The 23,280-nt window shown below is 36.2% G+C and overlaps 1 protein-coding gene across 1 annotated transcript in view; it reads left to right on the top strand.

Annotated features, from left to right (window-relative positions):
* Positions 1 to 22,813, top strand: part of PREPL (prolyl endopeptidase like) — a 33,291-nt gene extending 10,478 nt beyond the window's left edge. The window contains exons 5-15 of the mRNA XM_081315336.1: positions 1,154 to 1,357; positions 3,317 to 3,437; positions 7,226 to 7,442; positions 8,389 to 8,574; positions 10,650 to 10,853; positions 11,561 to 11,736; positions 13,746 to 13,962; positions 16,814 to 16,963; positions 18,488 to 18,620; positions 21,175 to 21,257; positions 22,560 to 22,813. Coding sequence (XP_081171462.1) covers positions 1,154 to 1,357; positions 3,317 to 3,437; positions 7,226 to 7,442; positions 8,389 to 8,574; positions 10,650 to 10,853; positions 11,561 to 11,736; positions 13,746 to 13,962; positions 16,814 to 16,963; positions 18,488 to 18,620; positions 21,175 to 21,257; positions 22,560 to 22,616 — 1,748 coding nt within the window. The 3' untranslated portion in view covers positions 22,617 to 22,813. The remainder of the gene's footprint in view (positions 1 to 1,153; positions 1,358 to 3,316; positions 3,438 to 7,225; positions 7,443 to 8,388; positions 8,575 to 10,649; positions 10,854 to 11,560; positions 11,737 to 13,745; positions 13,963 to 16,813; positions 16,964 to 18,487; positions 18,621 to 21,174; positions 21,258 to 22,559) is intronic.
* The last annotated feature ends 467 nt before the right edge of the window (positions 22,814 to 23,280 follow it).

Genomic DNA, 23,280 nt, shown 5'->3' with positions numbered 1-23,280 from the left:
ATATTACTAAACTTAATTTTTTTAGTCTCTACATATGTAACTTTAATAAATTAAAGTAAACTTTCAATGAGGTCTTATTAAAACAGTGTGTTACACTAGGCAGGAAAAAGTATATGTTAGGGTTAGGGTTATATGTTCTTAGCAAAATCGGTTAGAATCATAACCAGTGAGAGAGAAGCTTGAGCAGGAGGCCACGTGTCTTAGGTCTCATACTACAAGATGTAAGAACTTGCATTTGGGCATTAGTTATTTTTATTTTAAAATTATGTTTCATTCAGAATTTATGTAAGTAACTTGAGCCTTTGTGAATCTCAGAGAGGACAGCTGGACACTTAAACCAATTCCATTAAGGAATCAAACTTCATTTGCAAAGGAATGTTTTTAAGGGGTAAATTTCACTGAAAGTAGTTTTTTAAAAGTAAACCTAAATGTCCTTGGAATTCTGTCTTTTAGGTTTGTAATTTTATTTAGCAATAAACTATAGGAGATCCCTTTAAAACATTATAGAACAATATTTTGCAACTTTTAAGATGTGTGCACTTCAACTCCCAGAATTCCTTAGTCAGCCAGTCATAGAAGCATATACCATATATATATACACATACATATGTGGTCATTTTATTTTTTTTAAAAAAAAATAAAGAACAATGGACAAAATGTACTTAAAATAACCTATTGATTTTGTGTTATATTTTTAAAAAGTGGTGCCGTATCTCTTCCATACCTTTGCCAATATATTTGGATGTGATTAGGGAGTAAAATACATTCAAACTTAGTTTCTTTGTTTTCATTTTTTGCACACAATTTAAGGTAAAATTTTTGAAATAAAAAGTATATGACCACAGTCTTGCCAGTTTCACTGTAATTAAGGTCCATCTATCCATCAATCAGTTGATTAATTTGAAAAAATTGATGTGGTTCCTAAAAATCAATACCTTCTTGGCACTCAATCAATCGACATCCATTAAAGCAGTGACAATTAAATTAGTCACAAATTCATACCACTGAATTTGATTAACTTTAGCACAATCAAGGCCTCTATATACAAGATTAATCCCAAAACTTTATAAACAAATTCAGCTGTATATCAAAACGACAGATGTTTCTTTGCATTAATTCTCCCATTTTAACATTACTGTTTTATATATTGTAGATGAAGAGAACTACGAAGCATTACTTAGCACAGAAGCTCTACCTTTTGAAAATTCTTTTATTCAGCAAATCCGAATTTCCCCAGATCATGGATATATGGCTACTGGAATTAAAAGTGCAAGCTCTGAAGAATGTGCTTGTATTATTGTGAAACTACATCCAATATCAAAAGTGGAATGTATTATCCCAAATGCATTTAGTTTTGGTAAGCATTTAGTAAAAAGGAAATGGGCATCCTGGTGAAAGTATCTTAGGCACATGGGTAAATAACCTGGGAGCCATGTGGAAGTGCTGAATCAAGTCTTTCAGAGGTAGTTATTGCCTAAACTCTTCTTGGAGTAGCCTTTGTATTATAGTCTTGTCAAGTGATTTGCATAACCCTAGAATAAAACTGTTATGCTAGACCAGGAGTAGGCAACCTTGGTTCTTTTATGACTTGTGGACTTCAACTTCCAGAATTCCTGAGCCGGCTGGCTCAGGAATTCTGGGAGTTGAAGTCCACGAGTCATAAAAGAACCAAGGTTGCCTACCCCCTGTGCTAGACTAATGCAGCCTTCATAAACCTGGTTCCTTGCATATGTGTAAGTCTTTAATTTTCATAGGTAAGGTAAAGGTAAAGGTTCCCCCGCACATGTGTGCTAGTCGTTTCCGACTCTAGGGGGCGGTGCTCATCTCCGTTTCAAAGCCGAAGAGCCAGCGCTTGTCCGAGGACGTCTCCGTGGTCATGTGGCCGGCATGACTAGACGCCAAAGGCGCACGGAACGCTGTTAATTTTCATACTTCGCAACAAATTGATGATGACTGTTACAATATATGAAATCAACTTGAATGTGGTTTCATAATTTTTAGATTTGCCAAATACCCTGAAGTTGGGACGGAGTGGAGTATAAGATAGGGCAAATGGGAAAACAAGTACAGTATCCCAATGCAAGTTCCACACTTTTTATACATGTATCTTTGATTTCAGAATACGTAAGAGCAGGAGCTTGTGTCACAAAGCTCATTTCCTTATTCTCATGAAACTCAGATTCTGCAGATATTTCTAAATCTGAATATGTATAATCCTATATCAAACAGCCCCCTATTTCACTACTTTTAATGAATCATTCCCCATAATACAACTCACACTTTGGTTTTGTGTTGAAATTAAGAGCAGCTGAAATTTTCTTCTTCCAAACAACGGAAACAAATTAAAGTTGGTTAAAATGGCATTTTTCAAAGGATATTGGCATTTCTATTTGCTAAGGTATTAAGTATTCCTGTAAAAAATACCAAAAGGCCAGTACAGAAGGGTGTTCAAGCAGAGTAAACTTCTAGTGTAAATATAATAAAACATACCTTTCACATACGTTCACACACACTTTGGAATTTTTTGTGCTTTTTTGTATTCTGCCTGTCGGGAATTCAAGGAACTGTATATAATACTCCAGTTTTGTGCTATTAATAACAAACCTGTGAATTGGGTTGGACAGAAATGTAGTAACTGGCATAATTTCATCTACTGAATTTCCATGGCTGAGTGAAAACTTAAATCTTGATCTTCCTAATCCTAATCCAACATTCAAATTGTCTTATTATTTGGATTTCAGTCCACTTCATTAAATATTGAATATGTTGTCCTAAACTGAAACATATATACATATTAGGAAGGACATTTTAAAGAGAAATCATGTGCAAAAACTACAAGCAGTAACAATTATTGTAACGCTTAAATGTGGGGGAAAGCATTGTGACAGTTAGTACTAGAGATATCACAGATGTTAATAGGCCATCAGAATAATGGAATTCATACAACTCTAAGCTGCAATGAATGTGCTAGATATTGGGCATCTTTTTTATTTTCACAGTGGTAAAATACTGTTGTTGGGGCACTAGAAGAAATAGAAAGACTGACAGTTGCAGTCCAGAAAGAAACGCATCCTGCACAGTGGTACTGCACACTGATTCTGCAGGATTTTTTTTTGAAAAAACTGCATTAATCTTATTGTTTTTCATCTTAAATTTAATCTTAATCGGTGGTTAACTCTAGAATTGTGCATGCATGTAATTTTTCACACACTCATTTCCAATTTATTATTTTATATTGGATTTATTAAATACAATAGCCTTATGGTTCCTAATCATATCTTATGTTAGCAAAAAGTAAACTTTCTTTTTTGTCTAGAATGGGCTACACATGACATTCTGTTCTATACCATCCAAAAGAATCTTCAGTGTCATACTGTATACTTGTCTGATTTTAATAAAAAGCATTCTGGACTGGTGTATACAGAAAGTGATGCAAGGTAAGTCAGATATAGTTAACTGCTTTCTCCATGTATAATTCTGTATTAAATTTGAAAAAAAAACTGCTATTTTTTGATAATAGTCAAAAGAAAACTGACTAGAAAAGTTTTATGCAGCAACTCAGTGAATACAAAAATTTCTCACTGAAGGGAAAATTCCCTGACTTACACCTTTATAATACATTATTCACATATGGAATAGTTGTGAAACAGCACCAATATTGCAAAGAGAACAGGAAAAATTTATTTGCTAATGTAGTCAGAAATCCTTGATCTATTCCCTAACTATAATGGTCATATTTTGCTTTGAAGTAACAGTCAGGAGAGCAGAAGGGAATTATTTGGTTTATCCCAAAGCTATTGCCCATTTTGTCTTTTGTGGCAAATTCATTAGTGCAACAATAGAAAAATCTAGGTTACATTGCTGCCACATGCTCCATTTAAAAAGCATTGTGGACTGATGCTAATATAGTTGAGTGTATCAGTTGGATTTGCTTGGTAAGAATGTGTTGAAATTCAGGTATATAAAGCATACATAATATAATAACAACAATAATAACAACATTGAAGGAAAATGTGATAACAACTTGACATGGGCATGACTTAAGATGGGAACCATCAAGAAAGAAACGGAAGGCTTAATACTGGCTGCTTAAGAACAAGCACTACAAACAAATGCCATGAAAGCAAACATACAAAAATCTACCCAGCAATCCAAATTGCTGACTTTGCAACTACAAAGTTGAAACTGTTTCACATTTAATATCTGAGTGCAGCAAAATCGCGCAAACTGATTACAAAGCTAGACATGACCGAGTTGCTAAACTAATCCACTGGGCATTGTGTAAAAAATACGACTTGCCTGTGTCCGAAAAGTCATGGGAACATAGGGTAGAAAAAGTTGTCGAGAATGAGAGGGTGAAGATCTTGTGGGACTTCTGAATACAGACAGATCACCATTTGGAACACAACACGCCAGATATCGTAGTCGTAGAGAACCGAAACGTACAGTTGATTGATATCGCTGTACCAGGAGATGCCAGAGTCAAAAAAGAAATGGAAAGAATTACAAAATACCACGACCTGGTCATTTATTTCGACCCCAAACCACCCCAGTGATGCCCTCGCTGTGATGTCCCGTTGCCTGGAGGCGGTTCGGGTCTGGATGGGGAGGAACAGACTTCAACTCAACCCTGACAAGACTGAGTGGCTGTACATTCCGGCTTCCCGAGACACCTGGGATGTTCCACCTCTTTCTATGGGGGGTGAGCTTTTACCCCCTGTGGATAGGGCTCGCAACTTGGGAGTCCTCCTAGATTCACGACTCACTTTGGAGGATCACATAGTGGCCGTGACTAGGGGGGCTTTTGCCCAGGTTCGCCTGGTGCGCCAGTTGCGGCCCTATCTGGACCGGGAGGCCTTGTGTACGGTCACTCATGCGCTCGTGACCTCTCGCCTAGACTACTGTAACGCTCTCTACATGGGACTTCCCTTGAAGACTACTCGGAGGCTCCAACTGGTACAGAATGCGGCCGCGAGAGTTGTCTTGGGAGTTTCACGGTACTCCCATGTTACACCTTTGCTCCGTGAGCTGCATTGGTTACCAGTTGTCTTCCGGGTAAGGTTCAAGGTTTTGGTTATGATCTTTAAGTCCCTACATGGCACGGGTCCGCGATACCTCGAGGACCACCTGCTGCCGGCGTCGACTCCCCTCCGCCCTGTGCGCGCCCACAGAGAGGGCCTCCTCAGGGTGCCTCCTGTCAGGGAATGTCGACTGGTGGCCCCCAGGGGGAGGGCCTTCTCTGTGGGTGCTCCGGCATTATGGAACCAACTGCCGGTTGAGCTCCGGATGGCATCAGACCTCCGATCCTTCTGTCGCGGGTTGAAGACCCATTTATTTGAACTAGCGGGTCTGGCCTGATGGGGGTACTTGGGTTTTTTTATAGGTTTGTTTTATTTTCTGGTTTTAACTTGGGCATTAATTTAATTATCTTTTAATGTTTGTACTGTTGTTTATATTTATGCCCTGTGAACCGCCCTGAGTCCCTTTGGGAGAAGGGCGGTATAAAAATCTCAATAAATCTAAAATCTAAATCTGATTATGGGTGAAATGTGTAACGGTGATACCCATTGTCATCGGGGCACTGGGAACTATGTCCAAAAACTTTGCAAAATACATCAAGCAATTTCAGCTTCCTGCAATAACTCCAGCAAAGCTACAAAAAACTGTGCTACTCGGAACATCTTACATTTTAAGGCAGGGGTTTCAAACTGCCGGCCTGCGGGCCAAATGCATCATAGCAAAACCGCGCCCACCCCATTGCCGGCAACGGCAAAAAAAGTCGCAATATATCACGACACGTCACATGACATTGCAAGTTTGACACCCCTGTTTTAAGGAGATACCTGGTTGATACCTTGGATGCTGGCAGCAACCTGTGTCAACCATTAGTGCCAGTCAATTTGAACGTTCAGTTGACTGAGGTTCATGTTTAATGAATAAAAGTTTTATAATAATAATATAACAACAACAATAATATAACAACAACAACAACATATTCATGTATATAAGTAATAAAACTGGTGTGATGGATTAGTCTGAAACCCATTTCTAGCTAAATAATCTTCGGGTCAATTTGTTCAAGTGGCTGAGCGTATGAAGTAGCCTAGCTTCTTTTCTGTGCCAGCTTAGGTGCCTGGTTCCCAGTGTTATGTAGTAATATAATTAGCTGTGGCTTATTGAGATAGGAATCCAGCCAACTCTGTCTTAGTGAACAAATCATAATTAAGCAAACTATGGTTTAAACACAATGTGAGGTAATTCCAAAGCAATAGATTTTTAAAAGGTTAGTTCATTAATTGGGACTTGAAATAGAATCAGGCTATTTTTAAAAACGATGCCTCATTTTTCCCTGTTAAATACAAAAAAACCCCTGTAGCTTACGTTTATCAGGATTAAAAACATGATTAGAGGGCAGAAAGGGGCATTTCGGATCCTTCCTTCCCTCAGATTAAATCATTTCAGTACAACCACTGTAATTCTTAAGATTAGGAGTGCTAGCAGTTCTATACGCTATCTGGCTGTGCCCTATTACAGAATTCTTTAAAGCATCCCTTCTCCACAATTTGCTTTCATCCTTGTTGAGGAACACTTAAACAATTGTGCATCCTGCCTCATGCATGAAGGCAAACCTTGGTTCTTACTAAATTTTGAGCTGCTCCAAAACAAGGATCCCAAAGATGCTTTTTCACGAGGCAACTGGACTTCCTTGTTTTTCTTTGAAGATGTTTCACGAAGCGCGAAACGTCTTCAAAGAAAAACAAGAAATTCCAGTTGCCTTGTGAAAAACCATCTGGGATAACTACGACCTGGATGACTGAGAATCTCCATAGACATTGCCTGATAAAGGAGAATATTTGTAGCTCAGGGTTAAATATGAGGGGTTCTTGGTGCTCACTGAGCTTGGTTGTTTTCCTGCAAGTATTTCATTACCCAAACCAGATAACATTATCAGCATTGATTATGTTACTTAGTTTGCATATTGAAACGTGCAAGAAAACAAAACTCAGAGAACACCAAGGACCTCTCACTAGTTGAAGTTACTTGTGTTGCCCTTTGTTGAAGGGCAACATCTCAAAACAGGCTGAAGTTCATGTATTATCTTAAGCAAGGAGGTGTTTTGTTGTATTTTAATTGAATATTTGTGGCCCGGGCATAAGCCACCCAAAGAATTATGACATCATAACATGTTATTTTATTTTATTGTCTCTGTGTTGTTTGTTTGAAGGTACTTTGTGGATCTCTACCGCACAAAGGATAAACATTTTATTACTATAAATAGTAATAGCAAGACCACCTCTGAAGTATGGTTGGTAGATTGTCATCGCCCTTTTAAATCTCCTGTTCTTGTGCAAAAACGAACCAAAAATATCATTTATCATGTTGAGCATCGAAACAATGATCTATATATTCTTACTACATATGGAAACCCTGTGGTGTACAAGGTATGGGAACTAGAAAGCTTGGCTCAGATAATTATATATTTTAATAATTTATTTTCAGCTCAAATCAGTTCATTGCTGATCCAGTGCAGGTTAGATAGATGTTTTACAGTTATCTAAGACTGGCCCAGAGACACCCATCTAGCTTCCATGTCTAACGGAATCTATGTATAATCATTCCTAGTCCAACAACAATCACACCACATTGGCTCCTTTATTTTAATTTCCGAGGAGGAAAAAAAACCCTGTGGTTGGTTTCATAGTCAAACCTTGCATATAATATTCATGTTTCCTATATATGCTTTTAAAATGCACCCAATTATCGCATTGCATTTGTAAGATCATTTTATTTAAATTCTTCATAAAAAAACAGAAACTTTGAGATATATATGGTTTGGGTAAATCTATCAAAGTAACCATTACATTTGTTTTTACTGTATAGCTTGTTTCTAAAACAAAAATTTCTCTCCATAACGCTCATATCCATATGACCTCCATTTCATCTTTTTATTATCTTTCCTGCTGAGATATGCAGGAGCTTTGGAAAATACCAAAAAAACTATGGAAAAGAAATATAGCATTGCTTAGCTGGATATTTTTTTTATTGCTGACTGGTACTTAAGCCAACTTTGAAAAATATGTATTATTGTGTTGGTTATTTTATTCCTCAAAATTTAGCAAGCATAGACATACACCTACTAAGAAGATGGTATAAAAGAGAGCAAAAATATGAAAATTACTTATCTTATTTCCTTATTTTCTAAGCTAAGGTAGCTCCTTCTCCAGAATATCCTAAACTATCCAAGCTGGTAATAAACTAATTATTCAAGTTATTGAATGCTTATGGAAGCATTTTCTTACAGGAAAATTGAAATTTGATTGAAAATGCTTAAATGTTGGAAATTTTCATTTTTTCATATATGTATGCAGACTCTTCTTTGTTTTACAGCTGATGAAAGCTCCAGTTGGTTCATCTAGTTTGGAGAATTGGAAGCCCATTTACATAGTACATGAAAATGCCAAATTAATCGACTTAGATATGTTCAGAGATCACTGCATTATCTTTCTGAAACTCGGTGGTGAGCTCTATTTGGATATTATTTCTCTTGTAACAAATACAGTTGAAAATGTTAAGGTAAATATTTAAATTACTACATGTATTACTTTTAATAGTAATAATTTTCAAAATGAATTCTTTTGTTAACTTCAGGGTAAGGTAAATAGTACTTAAACAAACGTTTTCAGAGAAGAAGGATTTTAATAAAAATAAATTGTGTCCTTTACATATGCTGCTAATTAGAGGGCGCTGATTCATAGAGTAAGGCAGTTATCCCACATTGCATTTTTAAACATTAAGTATCTAACTTCTGAAATTAGAACTGTCATAACCTTCACCACAGGATACTTTGGGAACTAACCTATTGGTGTTTTGGATGGGGGGGTAGACATAGTAGGCTGAGGATATTTGTGCCATTAATATGGTTATTATTTTCTTCATGCTTTTCCCTGGCTTGGATCATGTACCCAACTACCATTAGACTATCAACATCATGATTGTTGAGTAGCAGTGAAGATTCCAAGCATGCTTTGAGGATCGTTATAAGTACGGCTAAATTATCTACAGTTTCTGCAGTTATCTTTTGTCAGAATATTTTGCTACTTGAGCAAAAAATATCACATTTCCTCAGCACCAGTCCTAAAGAATAGCTACTGTGCAAAATGGCACTATACCATCAGCTTCCCTAGTTCCTTAGAATCTGATGTAGTGATGGCATAAAAAACATGTCCATATCCTTATCAAATCCACAGCATATTTTATGTTAGTTCATTCCTACTTGCCGACACAGAGCAAGCAGATTGTGGCTTGCAACTTTGACAATTGACAGTCTTAGTTAACAGTTTCTCAATTATCATTTTGAGAAATTAATCTTACCCAATACTCATCAAATTTTACAGCAAAAACAAAATAAATAATTGTATATTATACATACATTAAACATGATAAAACATTGGTGGGCTTTGATTTATAAAAATTTTACTCAATAAATTGTAGACATTTTGCATACAATTATAGACAAATCATGAAAAAAACATTTTAATTAACAAAGCATTTTGCTAACACCTGGATCAATTAAAATTCATTATATTTCTTTGTCTAGACTCTAGAGCATCATCTTACCTAGCCAGGTTTTCTGTAACTTTAAACATCAAAGGGCTCTTTTGAAAACACAGGTTAACTCCTGCCTTACTATTCAATTATCTGCAAATATTTTAAATTTCACTTAGCATGATTGCAATAAGATGGTAAACTTATACACTCTCTACTTTGCTAATTGTAGCAGTCAAGTTAAATATAGTGCCCATTTTATAAGGTTTTTTTTAGTCTTTTTAGATTGATCCTCTTCAGGTTTTAATCAATTACACAGAGTGCAGTTTTTCTGTGTAAAGCTTTTTGACTCTGACTGCCTCAATTTCCAAAAGCCTTTATCAACCCAGTAACCAGAACTTCTTAAAAGAAAGTAAGCAGTGGGTAAGAGACCCTGCTGCTCTCAGAGAATGAATCTTGATTCCTTTCATTTCTAGGAGTGTTAAGTCTTAAAACATAATAGCCCTGAGTTTCCGAATATAGCTGTGCCAAAAAAATAATTTTGTTCTTCACAATGGCTAACGCTGGGAACAGAGTCAGAGGCAAGGATTGTAAGTGGCTGAGCACCCCAAAGCCAATGCAAGGCCTCAGTGCAATAACAGACACTGACTTGGCTGGGTTTCAAGTTGGATAGAGTGAACGAGCAGACAGAAGGGCAGGAAGAAAGATTTTAAAAACTTTATGATAACCCAGAAGAGTGCAAGGAGAAATCTTGCAAGAGATGAATCGTGCATTTTAAATACATTTTTGGTGCCCAAATATCAGATTTTAGTGACATTGCCTAATATTTTGTCACCTCTGATTATTTCAGACTTATATTTTTAATTCCATTTGCATGGTTTATTTGAATGTCATTAAGCAGCTTTTAGGGAAAAATCATTGAATTGCTGCCCTTGTTATAGTGGAGTTCTGCCATCAACCCAACTTTTTTTCTGGGGCAAGTGAAGCACCTCTTGGCCAGTAAGACGTTCTATTATCGGGCTGGAAACTATAGCATGTAGTTCAACAACAACAAAAATCCAAAGATTAGGGAAATATTAGTAATAATTTCTATTGTTTTCTAGCTACCTGCTTGGGCCTGTTCACTAGAATTGGAACCTAATTCTGACTCTAGTGCCAACACTTGCTATTTTTGGCTCATGTCTCCTCTTCAGTCTCCAGTTCGTTTTGCATATTCATTGATGGAAAAGAGCCTTATTGAATTTACTGAGCAAGAAGTACCAATTACAGCATATTGTAAAACTGTACGTCTAGAAGCTAAGAGCAAGGTAAGCTCTTGTCTTCTTAGCCTCTTGTAAACAGGATTTGGAAGGATTTTTTTAAAAAAATATCCCTACTAGATGCCCTAATCAGTAGAGCTATTGCTATTTCTCTGTTGTCTGAAATGTTAATGTTTCTTTTGTAAGACCTACATTTAAGAGACATGAAGGCAAAGTTGTTATGCTTTTTCCCAATAAGCCTTACTTGAAATGAAATGGTCTTTGTTTTCTGTGCTGTCAGGAGAAAAATTCCCCCAAATAAAGCAAGGGTTAACATATACAAATCTTAATCTGTATGATAATAATTTCCCACTGAATCTCTTCATGAGTTTTTATTAAATAAGAAAAATAATGGTGCAGTCTGTTATATTTTTCAGTCATATAGTAGAGACTTCCTAGCAGACATTTACGTTTTTATTTTTGCTGTTACGTTGAGTGTGAAGAATGTAACGCTGTTCAGATCACAATGCAGAAGGTGCAGGAGGAATGTGCTCCTTTCATGTTTTATAAACTTCTCAAGAGTTGCACTTAAAGAGGTTTATATTCTATATTGGTAAACAAATCCTGTAGCAATCCCAAGTTTCTTTTTATTTTCTGAGAGTTTTGTACAAAATGTCAAAGAATGCTAGGGTAAATGAAATATGTCAAATATATAAGTTGAAATTTTCTTTTGATTTTATAATTTGCAAATGTCTAAATATGCTCCTCATTTGCAGGATGAAACTTGGGTGCCAATTACAGTTTTTTATAAAAACAATTCTACACAGCTGCACAAGATGCCACTTTTGGTTCATGTCTATGGAGCTTATGGAATAGATTTGAACATGACATTTAAAGCAGAGAATCTAATGTTAATCAAGGATGGCTGGATATTAGCTTTTTGTCATGTTAGGTAAGTCTGTAATATTATAAAACTGATTTGCTCGTTAATATTTCACTGTTAATATGTTTGTGCTTTCTCCTTCAGCCACAACACTTTTTACTCCATTCACATTTTTTCCCCATAAATGTTTTTGCCAGTTATTTGTAGTGTACATTGTTGCTGATAATTTCAGGTATACTATTTGCTAATAATGTAATGTTCTTTGTATGAATTCTAACTTCATCAGAACACAGTTTAGTTCTATGGTTTAGTACCATGTTTAAAAGTTTTTTAATATCTGTCATTCAATTCTTAGCATGTCTTTAATTTCTATTATATTGTATGTTAAATTATATTATTATGTTGTACATTCGCAGCAATAATTTATATTCAGCTAAGCACAGAAATTATAAAGGATATATTTGCTATCCTTTACATACTATTTAAATAACAAGTATAACAAGTAAATTCTATTTTTACCTTCTCTACTTTTTACTGAAAAAAATTATACTGTCCCAGTGGTTAGTATCATGTAGTAAACTTTCAGCTATTTTACTTGATTCTAAATAGTTCAACTGAAGGAAAATAATTCCAAACCAAATGTTATCCACATGTATTTTAAAATTTAAAAACTACATAATGTTTTAACAAAACATTTTCATATTAGCATGCTTAGAATATTTCAGAATGCCTAATCCTTAATCCAATTTAAAAGAAATACTAGAATGTAATAATTTTAATGTATTAAAAACAATATCTATGCCTTGCCCTAAAACTGTACTTTGAAATTTAAATAGTTTTTTTAAATAAAATTATGTATGTGCTTTTAAAATATTGAATGTATTCACTCCTTTAAACACTTCTATCCATATGTTATTGGTGGTTTACTCTATTTTATAACTGATCATGTATATCACCAAAAATATATCAGCACCTTTGAATCCAGCTTGGAGAAATCCCAAAACACGATCTGTTAATATTGCAGTCACAAAGTTATGTATAGAAGACCCAATAAGCATGAGAATTTGCACTGAGCAAAGGGGGAAAGCTGTATAAAATTCCACCGGGCACATTTACATTTCTGGTTCTACTTAATATCTAATAGTTCTTCATGTTTTTCATGTTCTCTTGAGTTTGTGCATTACTTAAACAGTTGCAACCAGCCTGCCATCCATTGAAGACCTGTATACTGCATGAACCAAAAAGAGGCTGAGAAAATATCAAAAAAAACCCTTCACATCCTGGACATAAACTATTTCAATTTCTTCCTTCAGGATGTTGCTCTAGGGCACAGGTCTGCAACCCGCGGCTCCGGAGCCGCATGCCAAAACAACTAGACACAAATTTAGTTTTTACCCCCATGTCAGAACTCTGCTAAACACCATAACTGAAGATATTTATCCATGTAGTAGGGCTCTATTGCTATTATCTTTCTCATTTTCTCATCTTTCTCATCTTCTTATCTTTCCTATTATCTTCTCCTTATGATTGATCACTTGTTGTTTATATCTTATGATTTATGATCTGTGCTTATCACTTTATTGTTTGTATGTACACTGAGAGCTTATGCATCGGAGATAAATTCCTTCTGTGTTCAATCACACTTGGCCAGTAAAAAATATTCTGTTCAATAAAGAATATTCTACTTGCTTATTATTTCATACTTCTTTCTGTAATGTTGTTTATCACAAAAAGGAGCAGTGTGATGACCTTGTTTGCAAGAGCGTGTGTTCTCCACCATCAGCAATATGTTGAGAATTGCAAGATCCATGGCTTTTTTGGTACTGATACCAAGGGATATAATTTCTTAATCCAAGAGAAAATCAAAAACAGTTGCTGTGTTGTCCTCCATTTGCGGAAACAAAAGAGTGCAAGCCAGCCTGATTATTATTCCTTTAGCTTAATGTTTTTTAAAAAAATATTAACACCTAAAACAGGCATTTCTGATCAAATCATATATGTATTTAATATTAGGATATTAGGATGAGAATAAAATGCCTCAGATTTTTTGTTGTTGTTACTCTTGTTTTAATTGGCAGGGGTGGAGGAGAATTAGGCTTGAGATGGCATAAAGATGGCTGTATGATGAAAAAACATAATGGTATCCAAGACCTCCAGGCCTGCATCAAGTTATTACATGAACTTGGATATTCTCAGCCTATGCAAACAGCCTTAATGAGCACAAGTGCTGGAGGAGTTCTCGCAGGGGCCATCTGCAATATTGCACCTAATCTTATCAGAGCTGTGGTTTTACAGGTAAGATAACTAATATTTGATTTAAGTCTACTAGAGTGCTTTTTTTCCAGGTTAATATTCAAAGATTTTTTTCAATAAACTATTGAAGTATAAATAAATACAATAAAGTATAAATCATAGTGATAACAGAACAATCTCTGACATCAGGAATACCTGTAAAAATGTCTCTTCTACTATTTTAAGTGATAGATAAGCCGTACCAAGGGGCGGGAACACCCAAGTACATGTGTCTAGTGCTGTTTAAAATTAAAATTAATAGCTTAAATTGTATCTGAAAAGTAATTAAAAATCTGCAGATTTTTCATTATAGACATAATATTGTATCAAAATATCCATTGTAATATAGTGGTCCACTCTTTTCCAATCTGGTTGCTGCAATTATTATTATTATTAAGGTTCATCGCACATTCAGCCAGATGTTCAGACGGTTTGGCATTTTTATCTACGTATCGAGTCCTTTTCAAGGACCTGGGATAGGCAGATGTACAGGTTTGATGGTATTACAGATATTGTCTGTATGGATGTATTACTCTGAACAGGATAAAAACTACCAAATAAAGCTGCCTTTTGCAATTAACTGATGGTGAATTTGTCAATGCTTGACAGTGTTCAAGTGATACTCCAGTTGTTTTGGGATTGTACCCAAGGCATCTATTACTATTGGGACTACCTTTGCTTGCTTCTGCCATAGTCATTCTATTTCTGTTTCCAGGTCTTTGTATTTTGTGATCTTCTCCAGTTCTTTCGCTTCTATTCTACTGTCTCCAGTTACTGCCACATCCACTATCCAGACTTTTTTGTCTTTCTTATCAACAATTGTTAAGCCTGGGGTTTTATGTGGCAGGTGCCTGACTATTTAAATTCTAAAGTCCCAGAACAATTTAGCTTCTTCATTTTCTACGACTTTCTCTGTTTTATGATCCCAGCAGTTCTTGCTTGCAGGCAAATGATATTTCTTGCAGATCTTCCGATGCACCATTGTTGCTACTTTGTCATGCCACTGCTTGTAGTCAGTCTGTGTGATCTTGCAGCAGCTAACCAGGTTTCCACTGTTTCTTCAACTTCTTTGCATAGGCAGTTGTCTGTTGATGTCTTCTCAATTCTGGCTCTGTATGCAATTGTCCTTAAGACTTGGCCTTGTGCAGTCAGAATTAGCCCCTCTATCTCTTTCTTCAACTTTCCTGCTCTTGGCCATTGCCAGCTCTTGTTGTTAAAGTTTCTGGGCACTCTCTGAAGCAAATTAACAGAATAACAAAGTTGGAAGAGACCTTGGAGGTCTTTCTAGTCCAATCGCTTGCACGGCTTGGCTGGCTCAGGAAATCTGGGAGTTGAAGTCCATGAGTCATAAAAGAGCCAAGGTTGCCTAGCCCTGCCCTATACCAATTCAAACAAACGGAAGTACTTAAAGTGATGCTGTTACAAAGTTGCAGGCTTTGGTTGTAAATCACATTCCCTGACATGATATATTTTAATTAGTCTGCCATCTTCAGATCAGGTTAAAGTACATCAGCCATAGTGTGACTCAGTTTGATAAAAATGTTTACTAGAATCAAAACTTCATAAAATTAATTATTGTCTATTAGTGTGAAGCTGTTGTTCCTTCTTTTACCCACAGTAATTTCAAACCATTAATTTTTCTTTCTGCCTCAGTGGATTTTCTCTTCTGAACTTCATGGCCTTGAAGCTGAGCAGTGGTTGCTTGTTGACATAATTAACCTGTCTAATCCTGAGAATCATTGCCTGTCACATCAAGAGTTATTAAACTTCTCCTTTTTCTTCTCTCTCTCTCTCTCTCTCTCTCTCTCTCTCTCTCTCTCTCTCTCTCTCTCTCTCTCTCTCTCTCTCTCTCTCCCCACACACACACATGCACACACATACACACACACAGTGTAAAAAAACAACAACAAAGTTTAGTTTTGCCTTCCAGTAGTGTCCTATGGATGTTTGGCTCAGTAGATAACAAGATGGATTGCATCAGCTTTCTTCTGAAGCTAATACTTTCTATATAATCTATTACAATTCCCCATTTCTTTCATGGTTATATCCAGAAAAAGGACCAGCTTGACATTTGACATTGACTGGTTTGACATTCTCCACCACCTACTGAGACTCTTGCCATTATGAAATGGTGGCCTGCTAAACCATCTGCCCCTGCTGTTTTCCTCCTCTTGTTTCTTTCTGTTAAGCCCTAAGCAATTTGGCAATGATAAGGAGCAAACTGAGCATGGAAGTAATGGGAAGACAAATCATTAGCAGAAACAGTGAAGGAAGTTGTACAAGTGCCCTCAACATCTAGAATTGGCAGTATTGAGCTTAACCAGATTTTCAAGGAGAAAATAGCTCCTTCAAATTTGAGGAAATAAAGAATTAGAGTGTGAGATACAATACTAAGAGATTAAGCTGATAAAAGAAGTGAAGTAATGCTGGTCTAGGACAGGCAGAATCACCTGTAGTTGAATCAGTTCATGGGTCAGGATAATTGAACATTACAGCAAGTGAGGAATAAAAGTAAATTTGTATGCCTGCAATAAACAAATACGGCTTGTTTGATTTTCGTTTATTAGGTAATGTGTATATACTATGTTCTGGAACTATAACTTATAGCTTAGCATATTATGCAGATGTTTTACTCGTGGTTAAAAACACTTTGGCTTAGCTGATTATTACTCTAGTCTTTATGTATGATTAAAGAAGTTGCCTTTTTTCTTGTATCTTTAACTGCTAATATCTCAAAGTTCTATCTTTAACTTCTCACAAATTAAATATACTAGAAAATACCAGGCTTATCTCTGGTATCTGCTTCACTCGTGTTAAACTTGTATAAGAAAAAATGTTTTTATTTTGTTCATAGGCACCTTTTCTGGATATTTTGAATACAATGCTGGACCCTTATCTCCCCTTAACTATTGAGGAACAAGAAGAATGGGGAGATCCAGTGGGAGATGAGGCTTGCAAAGAATATATTAAAAGTTATTGTCCATACCAAAATATTAAGCCACAGGTACTATTGCATTTTGTGCTGGTTAAATATTGCATTGTACATAACCAAAATGTTAACTTTAGAGAATTGTTCAGACAATTTAATGAAATCACTCAAAATTTATTTATTTTATTTTATTTATTTATTATATTTTTATACCGCCCTTCTCCCGAAGGACTCAGGGCAGTGTACAGGGCAATAAATATAAAAACAAAATACAAAAGTTAAAAAACGATTAAATATTATGCCCAAGTATAAAACAGTAATTAAAACATACTAAAACCCCAACCCTAACCCATCAAACCAGGTCAGATTGCTCAAATAAATAAGTTTTTAGATCGCGCCGGAAGGAGCGAAGGTCGGGGGCCATCCGGAGCTCAACCGGCAAGCGGTTCCACAGGTCTGGCGCGCCCACAGAGAACGCCCTCCCCCTGGGGGCCACCAATCGACATTCTTTGATCGGAGGCACCCGATGAAGAGAAACTAAAATTAAGCGTAATGAAGCATATAACTTGTATTTCTAAAAAACAGATTTCAATAAGCAATAATCAGTAGGATTCAGTGGCAAGAGTAACTAATGGGAAAAGGAAGTCAGAAAGGGTGGGAATTCTTAAAGGAGAAGATACCAAAAGCACAGTTACAAACACTTTCAGTAGTGGAGAGGAGGGAATGGAGGAGAGAAGAAGCCAATGTAGGCGATTAAGAAAAAAAATCAGTTATGGATCCTCCACTGTTCAGTATTTTGATTAATTGTTTACATGAAGAGGAAAGGTACTCAAGTTTGCCAATGATACAGAATTAGGCAGAATACCTAAAGATGGAATACCTAATGTCCTGGAAAATATAAACAAAATTCAAAATAGTCTAGAGAAATCTGAGAGACAAGCAGAAATTAATTGATAAATAAAAATGACGGTAAAATTTAACAGAGACAAATGGAAAGCTTATCAGTCATAAAAAAAGAAATGAAATGTACAGGTACAGGATATCTGGTTTGGTAACGCTATCTAGATCACTGTAGCCAAAATACAATGGACTACAATGCTGCTGCGGTCAAACTACAGTCTAATCAACAGGGATAGCAATGCCAATGCAGGCAAAACTGATAGAAGGGGATTTAAGGGGTAACTTTCCCATATCAATTGTAAATAGGTATGGCTGCACCATAAGCTTAACACTGTCTGGCTTTACCCTCGGATAACTGACTTGCTTGGTTATCTATTTCCAAATGAAGAAAAGAGTAGCAGCTAGGACAGAGCTAAAATCAGACCCAAAGTTTTATTTTAATTTCTTTCTAGTCTCAGATAAAAAGTTTATGGAGGACTTTCAGTGGAAGACAAGTGGGAGCTGTTTATCAAGTCAGAGATAAGATCTTCCCATAATTGTCAGCTATAGCTACAGTCTAGATAGATTAATTAACTCTGTTTAATACTTCTTTCCTGCTGACATGGTAAAGCAACTTCCACCAAGTTAAAAATTAATGCCTGCACAGACTGGTATCAATAATTTCATCCTGCTAACTCGGACATTTTTTTTTCTTTTTAGAATTATCCTTCTCTTTTTATCACAGCTTCTGAAAAGGATCAGCGAGTTCCCATGGCAGGATTGTTAAGATACATCAATAAACTCAGAAAAGCTCTACAAGATCATGCTGAAACCAACAATTCAGATTATAAAGGTAGCACTAATAATTTCTAGATCACATTGGGATATGGTTAATAAAGCAATTGCACACATCTGCCCAATCCACCAGAAAGAAGCAAATGAAAGTAGTCATGATATGTATGTTTTCCATCAAACTACAAGTCCAATTTAGGAGCAAGAGCAAAACTGCAACATTGTTCCCTTCTTTCAAGAATTGGAGAAAGGGAAACAAATGCGTTGGCCTCCTAGTAGATAATTTGGGTTAAGAAACGAGATAAATTTTAGCAAACCTTTCACAGGATGGAGCAAGGAATGACTACATATATTCATGCTCTTTTTTTTCTTCAGTGAAATATGATTTATCAAATTAGGGTCATGATGGTAAATTAGACAAATTATAGTTTTGTTTAAGTGACTCTTGTTTTTAGATTGGACTTTTCAGCATATTTCTTCCTTTTGGAACAGGGATTGATGTATATATACATACCCTGATATGTTGACATTTATTGATTATATTGGAAAAGATAGTATGTGTTACATGCAATAAATTAACATTTACATAAAATGTAGTAGTTGTAACATCCAGAAATTAATCTGCATAATAGAGGAAATTATTAACACAGAAATAGATAAATTAATCAAATTATTGATTAATTTTAAATATTTGTCTTAATATTGAAACAGAATTTCAGTATTAAAGCAGATATCCCATTTAAACATTCATGTAGTTTGCAAATATACTTAGCATTCCATTGTTTTTCCGTGATTGATATGTAATTTTAATTCATAGTTGAAAAATAGATATAGATAGATAAATATAGAACTATTTCCTCAATTAATCCTTCAACTGATATCTAACTTCAAATGATTCATCAAGAATATTGTCTGTGTGCATCTGTTTAAAAAGAGGGGAGAATTTCTAGCCAGCATATACTAACCATTAGTATAAGCAAACTATGCTCATGATTATCAATTATAAATGATATGTTTCCATATATGAAGCGCTTGAGAATTATTGAAAAGTAATATAAAAAAAAGGGACGCGGTGGCTCAGTGGGTTAGGACGCTGAGCTTGTCGATCAGAAGGTCGGCAGTTTGGCGGGTCGAATCCCGAGTGCCACGTAGCAGAGTGAGCGCCTGTTACTCATCCTAGCTTCTGCCAACCTAGCAGTTCGAAAGCACGTAAAAATGCAAGTAGAAAAATAGGGACCACTCCGGTGGGAAGGTAACAGCGTTCCGTGCGCCTTTGGCGTCTAGTCATGCCGGCCACATGACCACGGAGATGTCCTCGGACAAGCGCTGGCTCTTTGGCTGTGAAACGGAGATGAGCACCGGCCCCTAGAGTCGGAAACGACTAGCACGCATGTGCGGGGGAACCTTTACCTTTTACCTTTAATATAAAAAAATCTTATGGACAATAACAGGAACATATTTCTATTCAGAAGTAAACACCAATCACATTCTTTCCAAGGTGAAAATACACAGCACAATAATTTCAATTATACAAAAATGATTGTGAGATATTGAGATAGGGGAACAAGTATAAAAGGTGTTTTCCATGCATCCTACAATTTGGGGAACCAGTAGTTCTGAAAGTCCTCCTTGGATTTTTTGGGGTCAGTTCAATCTTTGTCATTTTATCAATTTTTTTACCTCTGCGATAATGTTCAGGAAAGAGATCCAGCCCATCTGCCCCTCGGCCTCCCTATACAGTATGGAGGTTACATGGCACCATCCCAGAAGTAGGCACCATTTTGGAGCGGCCACAATTCATTGTAGCCACTCCCCAAATTATGTCTGCTTCCCAGATGGTATCACTCAGCATCTATGTAGGAAGGCCACATAGTGGAGTAGCTGCTTCTCAAAGGAGATCTATAGACAAGATGAGTGCACTAAGCCATGATGGGGAGTAGGGAGGTGGGTGTGGGACCCAGTGGGGTGGGATGGAGGCCAAGATGGGTAGGGGGACTGCTGCAATGTCCCTCTGGTCATGAGGGCGGGTGGACTGCAAGCACCTGGATTTTGTTCATGTGACTGTAGGAACAGTGTAGCAGCCTCAGCTTCAGTCAGGGGTCATAAGTCCCTTTGTTCAGCGCCATCATAATTTTGAATGGTTAATAAATGAACATTCAAAGGACTACCTGTAGTAGTTATTGAGAAACCTTATCCTTGGAATCACATTTTTGGCCTCAAAACATATCTGAAACACTCTCCTGAATTGGAATAAATAGGTAGAGAATACTAGTAAATTATTTCCTTCATACCACCAGTCAGTAAGAAAAATACCCGGAGGTGCTTTTCAAAAGGCAACTGGACTTTCTTGGTTTTTTTCTTTGAAAACGTTTTGCTTTTAATCCAAGAAGCTTCTTCAGTTCTAAAGAAGGATAAGAAGCTAAACATTTTCAAAAAAAGAAAGAAAGTTTGGTTGCCTTTTGACAAATCATGATCTGGATGAATGAGAATCTCCATAAACATATATCAAAATACTTTTCTTTCAGTGTTACCAGTGTGCATGGTTATTTATGTTTCAGAATAGCATCTTTCCTGTCCCTTTAATGTAGATTGCATTTGATATATTTTGGTTTCAGGAACTCAGAAGCCTAATATTATCTTAGATGTTCAACCAGGAGGCAACCATTGTTCTCCAACATATGAGGATTCTTTAAAACAGGTAGGGATATCCGTTACAATGGATAGAGTCACAAATTAATATTATAACCTGTGAAGATAATTGTTGGTCCTCTGAGATATCTTCTCCTGTATATACAAGCCTTTCCACCTACTAAATCATAATTCCCTCCCCCTTTTAGGATGTGTAGCTCATTTTTTATAAACAGGAACTCGTTCTAGTCATGGAGAAAGTATTCTAGGATTCACCTATATAAAAATTTATCTTATCACAACCCACTAAGTGAAATACATGAAATACGTATGAAATAAACATTTTTTTGAAAAATGTTATTCCTCATCCAGTGTTGTACACATCAAATTATCACCAATAGCACTAATCATTGCCAGGAAAAGGGATGGGGTAGCTGGGATGGAGGAGGAGAAATGCACACAGATTAGACTCATTCATTTTCCTTCTCACAAAACTGTGAATTGGTTAAATCATTTTGACTTTGAGATGTTGGATGGAATTCAGCCTCTTGGATCTTGTTATAGTGACCCAGGAAGATCTTCCCACTGTCTGGCTGGTAGTAACAGTTTATGAGGGCTTCTCTACAAGTATATCAGGATTGTACTTTGCACCTTATATAGTGCAAAATCCAGAATGTGTCTATAAAATCTGCCTATAAAAGCTTTATATTCAGTAGAAAAATTATGCTGTTGAAAAGATACTGCACTGGTCTATGTTGATTTCTCCCCAACAGCAGTCTTCTTTGTTTCTTGAAAAATCCATTGAGGTGGTTGATGGAATGTCTAGAAGAGCAAGGGAAATCATGCTGGGGATTCTCAAGGAGATGAGAAATTGTGTCCAAACTGTAACTTGCAGTCTTTTATAGATTTCAGTATGCAAAAACACAGCTTATGTAAATAATGCATCTTTCTTTCTTCTTGTGTTTAAATATTTTTAAAGTGCAGATGTGAACTTTTTACCTACAGCTATGATAGAAAGAAGCAAAGCAATTTTGAAAGCCTTTTGTGACACCAGCTTCAGCGTTGCTGCTGTTGTTCTGGTCACAAGCTGTGTTACACTTCACAGTAATGCTCAATTCACAGAAAGCTTTCCTGATATCAGTGAAAAGCCCATTACAGTAGCTGCCATTTTCTAAAGAGAATTCGGCAGGAAGAACTCTGATTACTCTTCAGACTGCAGACAAACCCCCATGATTATCCCAGTGTTACAGGAGTACGAACAGCACTTCAAGCCCATCAATTGGGATGGAAAGAGCTGCTGAAAATACAGCTCTAAAGTGTGCAAAAAGTTATGAGTGCTGTGTTCTTTACTAACCATTTTTAATTGTTTTAGGTTGCAACACAGCTAGCATTTCTATATATTGAGCTTGGACTTGACAAGCGGGAGTGAAGCCAGGCTGGAATTATTGTCCTTTACGCAAAGGAGAGGAAAATGATTTGGCTAAATATTCAGAATTACTTGCCCATGGGATTTTTCTAGAACTTTTATTTTGAAACTAAATTTATCCTGTGTTTTCCTGAAGAAAAAGCAAGACACTTCTCCAGGTTCCGACGGTTTTGTTAGCCTCAATAAAATCATTGTTTGAATTTGTCTTCCTTTCCTATATTGAAATATATACAGATGGCTCATAAGCAATAAGCAGAAAGCAGAAAATACTAAAAACAGTAGTTAAAACTGATCAATTTAAAACAATGCTTGAATAAAATTATTTTCATCATTTACCAAAAAACAGCCAGTGAAGGCTAAGTTCTTTTTAGGAAAGTTATTTGAAAACCTATGGCAAACCACTGAAAAAGCCATTTCTCTGCTGTTGAGTGAAATGCAAGGAACTATTATCTGTATCAAAATAGGGTTCTCAGAGAGAAGAAATAAAAACTCCTTGATCTTATTACTCTTTGATTTGAAGATCAAATACACACCATGAAATGAACCTGGAAAGAAGCTGACAAGTGCAGGATTGAAGTAGTATGTTCCAGTGCCCTTTATTCTTCAAGAATCCTAACACCTGCAGTCTGGACCAGCCCAAATTAGCAGATTGCCCTGAAGGTCAGGT

This window comes from Vipera berus (assembly GCF_964194415.1).
Source record: "Vipera berus genome assembly, chromosome: 1".
In the NCBI taxonomy this organism is placed as follows: domain Eukaryota; kingdom Metazoa; phylum Chordata; class Lepidosauria; order Squamata; family Viperidae; genus Vipera; species Vipera berus.
This window is presented reverse-complemented; position numbering and strand designations above follow the sequence as displayed.